Source organism: Odocoileus virginianus, chromosome 13, assembly GCF_023699985.2.
Source record: "Odocoileus virginianus isolate 20LAN1187 ecotype Illinois chromosome 13, Ovbor_1.2, whole genome shotgun sequence".
In the NCBI taxonomy this organism is placed as follows: domain Eukaryota; kingdom Metazoa; phylum Chordata; class Mammalia; order Artiodactyla; family Cervidae; genus Odocoileus; species Odocoileus virginianus.
Window position 1 is genome coordinate 463,573 of NC_069686.1, and position 5,754 is coordinate 469,326.

Sequence of the window (5,754 nt, forward strand, 5' to 3'; positions counted from 1 at the left end):
AGCCAGATCAGAGAGTAAGGGGGGAAACCTCACTTATAGCTATGAACTCAGAAAGTATAGCTAAACATTCACAGCCAATTAGAGGAATACATTCAAAAGAGCACCACCATTTGACCAAACACCAGAGGAGGAGCTTGCTCACCAGCCAGGGCGTGCATAGATGACCTTTGAGGAAGGAAGTCAAGGGGCATCTGACAGGAGAAGAAGGTGTTCAGATCAGGGCAGAAGTAGGTGCCCGTGGGTTGTTCACGGGAGACGCTCGGGTGTGTGTGGGAGCCAAATAAGAGACCTAAAAGCCCGTGATTTCAGGAGGTGAGGACAGTGTACCATGAGGAGAGGATGACAGGGGTAGGGCCAGTGTGATGCAGGGCAAAGGTCCTCACATGACAGGATCAGTGTGACATGCGAGGGGGCTCGGCGGCTTAGGGGGAGGGGGCCTGTACCTCATAGAGGAGGGAGGCTGTTTTCAAGTTAAGTGCTGGTAAATGTCACACAGAAAGGAAGAGATCAGCCACGCTGAGTGAGGACAGGTGAGTAAACCTAAGGGAACCAGGGGGCTGAAGTATTACTAGTAGATTAGGGCAGACAGGATTGGCCAGCTGAGATTTCTCTTTACCAATAAAGGAGACCAAAGTTCTTGGCTTACAGTACATCCCCCGGGGGTCAGGAATCTCACCTTGGATAAATTGCCCATAATGCAGTGGGAGGGCAGACCCTCTAGAAAGACAGGGACTGTTTTCCTTCCCTCCGATGCCTTCCTCCCTTAGTTCAGAGTCACTTGCTCCCTTGAACCTCCCCACCTTTTTGTAGTTTCTCCCCTTGCAAAGCTTCCTGAGCCTCAGGAATTCACTCCCTGGTAATTCACTGGTAATTCACAATTCTGGCTAGTAATTCACTCCCTTCCCAGATCTTCTTGCTGGAAGAGGGTGTGGAGACAGCAGACATGAATGGCTTCCTTCTGGCCTTCGCTATTCTGACAGTGGCTGGTGAGTGCAGATTCCTATTTTGGCTTAAAATTTTGAAAAGGTTATATTGGAAAAAAGTAGGAAATGGGTATAGATAACAGGGGTAGCTCAGCTGGGAAAGAATCTGCCTGCAATGCAGGAGACACCAGTTCAATTCCTGGGTCAGGAAGACCCCCTGGAGAAGGGACAGGCTACCCACTCCAGTATACTTGGTCTTCCCTTGTGGCTCAGCTGGTAAAGAATCCGCCTGCAATGTGGGAGACCTGGGTTTGATCCTTGGGTTGAGAAGATCCCCTGGAGAAGAGGAAGGCTACCCCACTCCAGTATTCTGGCCTGGAGAATTCCATGGACTGTATAGTCCATGGGGTTGCAAAGAGTTGGACATGACTGAGTGACTTTCACTTTCACAAGTGATCATCAGAAAGTTAAGAACTCAGAACCCCAGGGATTGGTAGTTTTCTAGAACTCTCAGAGGTTCTTTTCCTCTGGCTCCATGAGCACAAGAGAAGATTCAGACTGAGATGAGATTTTACGCAATAGAGGGTGGATATTGGCACCCAAAAAATGCGATTTTGTGATATAGCTAAGAAGGATGTTTGAGGAAAAGAAGGAAGAATCAAAAGGAAGAAAGGAAGGGAGAGAAAGTGTGAGTAAGAGGGAGGACACAAATACAGAAGGAAGTCCAAGGGGAAGTTAACAGAAGGATTCTGAAATAGTCTAATAGTCCCTTAAATACCAAAAACAGATGGGCCATTTCAAAGCACTTCCACATAAAGAATTTCAGACTTCCATCCTTTGGAAAGTCTGCCCCTGCCTCTAAGATTCTGCCTTCCTCTCCCCATCTGACAGCAGTAACAATGACTGGAACATCTATACCAGAACAGGCAAACTCAGTCCTGCAATTCTTTCAGAAGAATGAATCAACCTTTTTGGTTTTCCTGAACTCAGAAAAGGACACTTGTCTGGGGACCCTGATCCACAAACAATGGGTTCTTACCGCAGCACACTGCTTCTTACCGTGAGTGATGGGGTCCTGGAATGAGAAGCATTCCCCCTTCTTAGTCACTGGGATGGCTCAACCCCAAAGAGACTTGCATGGGGAACTCTCAAACCTAAGAAGTGGTTGGAAAGAGGCAGGAAATAGATCCCGGTGGTTATGAGTTAGATTCCCCAGTAGGATGATGCAAGATGAACAATAGAATAATATCTATTTCCTCTGCTCATCCTTCATGGCCTGTTCCAGATTTCTTGAGATGGAGATTGATATTTTAGATGAGGATTTCCAAAAAAGGATGGAGAGCTTAAGACCCATGCTCACTGTCCCACATCCAAGTTTCAAACAGGATTCTGCCGAGCATGACATAGTGCTCATCAAGCTGACACATCCCCTAAAGCTCAACGACCAGGTAAAGTTGGCAGCTCTGCCCAGTCCCACAACTGACAGAAGGATGAACAACTGCACTGTCTTTGGCTGGGGCTGGTCATGGCAGAATTCTGGTGAGTGACCCTCAAAATGGACTCTTAGTGTTCCTTGAGTGCCCACTCTGTGAGGATTATCACAGAGCTGAATTATTAGAAATCAAGAGAGCTGTTAGTGTCCTGAGAACTTATACATCTTAACTTCTAATTTTATGAATGTGGAAATTGAGGCCAAATAGGTCATAGGAGAGACCTTATCTTATAAGGGGTAACAGGGCTATGTATGGCTGGAGGTCTCTAGAATCCTGTATTCTTGACTCATTTATCATTCAGATGCAGGTGGGAGGGTGTATGGGTGAGGAAGGGGTTGGAGGATCATCCTGCTGGTGATGCTGAATGTGGCTCATTCTTTAGAAACTTACAGCATTCACAAGTAAAACCATGCATACCTAAGTCCAAGACATGTGGTATACAGCACTGGAACCAGATACTGGCTTTCTCATTTCATATGTTTTCTTCTCTGGTTCCCTTTCAATTTATTTTTTCTTTCGTTGAATGATAGAGAGGTTAATTACAGGTAAGAGGGAGGGAAGGAGAGAAGAAAGGGAGATGAATGTGTGAAGGATCAAAGAAAAATAAACTCTCTCTCTCTCTCTCTCCATCTCGCCCTCACCCTGTGTGTGTGCACGTGCTCAGAGGTAAAACCTGATGTCAAAATAAAGCAGACTGTCTCTTGCTTCTCTAATGAATATTGTGAAGATTCCCCTATAGGAAAAATGCCTGTTAAAATCACAGAGAACATGTTCTGTGCAGGATTGTCTCTGGAGAGCAAACACACATGTAAGGTAATTCTTTTCCCTTGGGCCCTCCCCAGTTTGTTCTGGGACACTGTTTGGGGGTCCACATATACTCCTTCAACACAATCCAGTTTCTTGTTTACATCCAAGAAGAGATCAAGGTAAATGTGGTCCAGGAAGAACCAAGCATGAATGAACATGAATGTGAGTGTGGAGACACCTGAGTGTTGCCTTTCTCTGTGGCTTCCTCTGATGTAGCCTAGGGTGAGTGATGGGACGGGTCCCAGATGGCCACCAGACATTTCTCCCAACCCTCATCCCCTGAGTCTTTCTGTCTGGGCTCCTCAGAGGGGCACTGGGTACTAGGTCATCTTTGTTCTGGCTACTGTGCCTGACCCATCTCTCCTCTTTCTAACAGGAAGTACTTGCTATCCCAATCCTGTGCCAAAATCAGCTCCAGGGGATCTTATCCTGGTCAGAAGGGTGTGTTCTGAGAGGTGACATTGGCTACTACACCAAGGTTTCCCGCTATACAGACTGGATCCACAGAGTCATCAGTGCCTACTGAACGTCCTCTGTTCCCCCTCCCAGCAGCCTCAGAACTGGGTCTACCATCCTTGACCGTTTTTCCCTCTATCCCCAGAAAAAGACGGGAATAGAGTCTGGTTGTGAGAAGTTTTCTCTTCCTTCTGTTCCTTCTTTTCTCCTGAATGGTCTTCTCCTTTCTCAGTCCCAACCTGAATGATCATTGAAGGATCTGAGCTGGATAATGTGGCTCAGATGGTAAAGAATCCACCTACAATGTGAGAGACCTTGGTTTGATCCCTGGGTTGGGAATATCCCCTGGAGGAGGGCATGGCAACCCACTCCAGTATTCTTGCCTGGAGAATCCCCATGGACAGAGGAGCCTGGCAGACTACAGTCCATGGGGTCACAGAGTTGGACACGGCTGCAGTGGCTAAGCACACTCTGTTGTCATCAATGGGATGCCTTCTCACTACTCCTTGCCTTTCTTCCAACTTTCTACTTACCTGCTGTGTTTCTTTAGACCTTTCTGAGTTACGCTCCCCAGCCTTCTAAAGGATGTGTGACAGTGAGACCAAGCACCTCTAGCCTACCTACTTTGTTTGACGTCACTTAATGCTGAGTCAGCCTTCAGAACGTGCTCTCTCGCTTGATCATATCCAATCAGGTGGCAGTAAATTCTGGGATGTTAAATAGGCTGCTGGCAGTATCACTATTAGAAATGGAGGCTAGAATTTTATGATGACAAGAATTATAAAGACTTCAGGGAATTCCCTGATGGTCCAGCTCCACTCCATGCTTTTACTGTGGAGGTCCTGGGTTTGATCTCGTCAGGGAACTAAGATCCCACAAGCTGCAAGGGACAGCCAAATTTTTTTTTGTTTGTTTTTTAAGTTATAGACTTTAAAAAGGTTAGGAGATGAGGGAGGAGTTAAATGGGTCAGACCACCAATAGGAAAAGAGGAACAATCTCCTGAGAGATCTTTCCTAATGCTAAGCAAGAGAATACTTAGATGGCTGGAAAGAGAATACTAGAAACGACAGAGAAATATTGAAATCTAAGTGGCTGTAAGTGTGTTTGTGTGTGTATGTGTATGCATATGCATATAAGCATGTGTATATTGGAGCGGGTATGCCCAGAATGATCTCACTGAACCAGAATCTTTCCTACATCAACTGCCAGTTCAGCTGATTTTCTTCAACTTTTGCTTTCCTACCTATAAAGGTAGGATGTTACCTTTATAAATTATTAAATTGTTTAAAAACTAAAATATGTCCTATATTGTCATTCTAACAATTTGTTTTGGAAATGTTTAAGACAAGAAGTTGCAGAAAATATTGCAAAGAGTTTCTGGGTACCTAATACCAACCCAGTGATAGTATCTCCTATAACAATAGTAACATGTCAAATCCAGAAAATTCAGTGGTTCAATGCTGTTCACTCACATACAGACCTTATTTGGTTTTACCAGTCTTTCCTCACATACACTATTTTTAGGGGGTAAAATTTGAAGTGTTACCACATTTGTGGATTTCTATAACCGTTGCCACAATCAGAATCCAGAACTGCCCCAATAACAAGGAAGAAAGGTTTTTGTGTTACACTTCAGTAACCACCTAAATAATCACACCCTCTTCCAGTCCTAAGGCTTTGAAACCACTGATCAGTCCTGCAATCACTGTAACTTTGTCACTCTGAGAGTGTTATGAAAATGCGATCCATATGACCCCCCTGCTCTTTCTCAGTTTGTGATGGCCTAGTGGACTTTCTGGAGAAGGCAATGGCACCCCACTCCAGTCCTCTTGCCTGAAAAGTCCCATGGGCTGCTGTCTGTGGGGTCGCACAGAGTCGGACACGACTGAAGTGACTTAGCAGCAGCACCAGTGGCCTTTCATCGCCTCTTCGTTTCTGTCTGAAGTTCACTGAGCCATTCTTGTCTAGCAGGGGTGCCGGTAACAAATTCTCTTAGTGTTTCTTCACCTTCCTTCCTGAGGGATATGTTTTACTTGGTAAAGAATTCTGGGTTGACAGTGTTTTTCTTCCAGGA

At 45.4% G+C, this 5,754-nt stretch overlaps 1 protein-coding gene across 2 annotated transcripts; it reads left to right on the plus strand.

Moving 5' to 3' along the window:
• Nucleotides 1-441: 441 nt before the first annotated feature.
• Nucleotides 442-4,977, plus strand: LOC110148086 (serine protease 58-like). Of its 2 annotated transcripts, XM_020909973.2 has the most exons (6): nt 442-530; nt 908-986; nt 1,815-1,983; nt 2,209-2,462; nt 3,081-3,229; nt 3,600-4,977. In XM_020909973.2, exons 2-6 carry the CDS (start codon nt 944-946, stop codon nt 3,747-3,749), a joined length of 765 nt encoding a protein of 254 aa, XP_020765632.1. In that variant the 5' UTR covers nt 442-530; nt 908-943; the 3' UTR covers nt 3,750-4,977. The 2 variants fall into 2 exon arrangements, with proteins under 2 accessions (XP_020765632.1, XP_070331951.1); XM_070475850.1 differs by lacking the exons at nt 442-530; nt 908-986 and adding an exon at nt 1,403-1,611.
• Nucleotides 4,978-5,754: the final 777 nt, after the last annotated feature.

Coding starts and splice junctions, on each gene's coding strand:
- LOC110148086 (XM_020909973.2), top strand. CDS start 944: ATGAATGGCTTCCTTCTGGCCTTCGCTATTCTGACAGTGGCTG. Junction 2,463..3,080: donor CTGGTCATGGCAGAATTCTG/GTGAGTGACCCT, acceptor GCACGTGCTCAG/AGGTAAAACCTGATGTCAAA. Junction 3,230..3,599: donor AGAGCAAACACACATGTAAG/GTAATTCTTTTC, acceptor TCTTTCTAACAG/GAAGTACTTGCTATCCCAAT.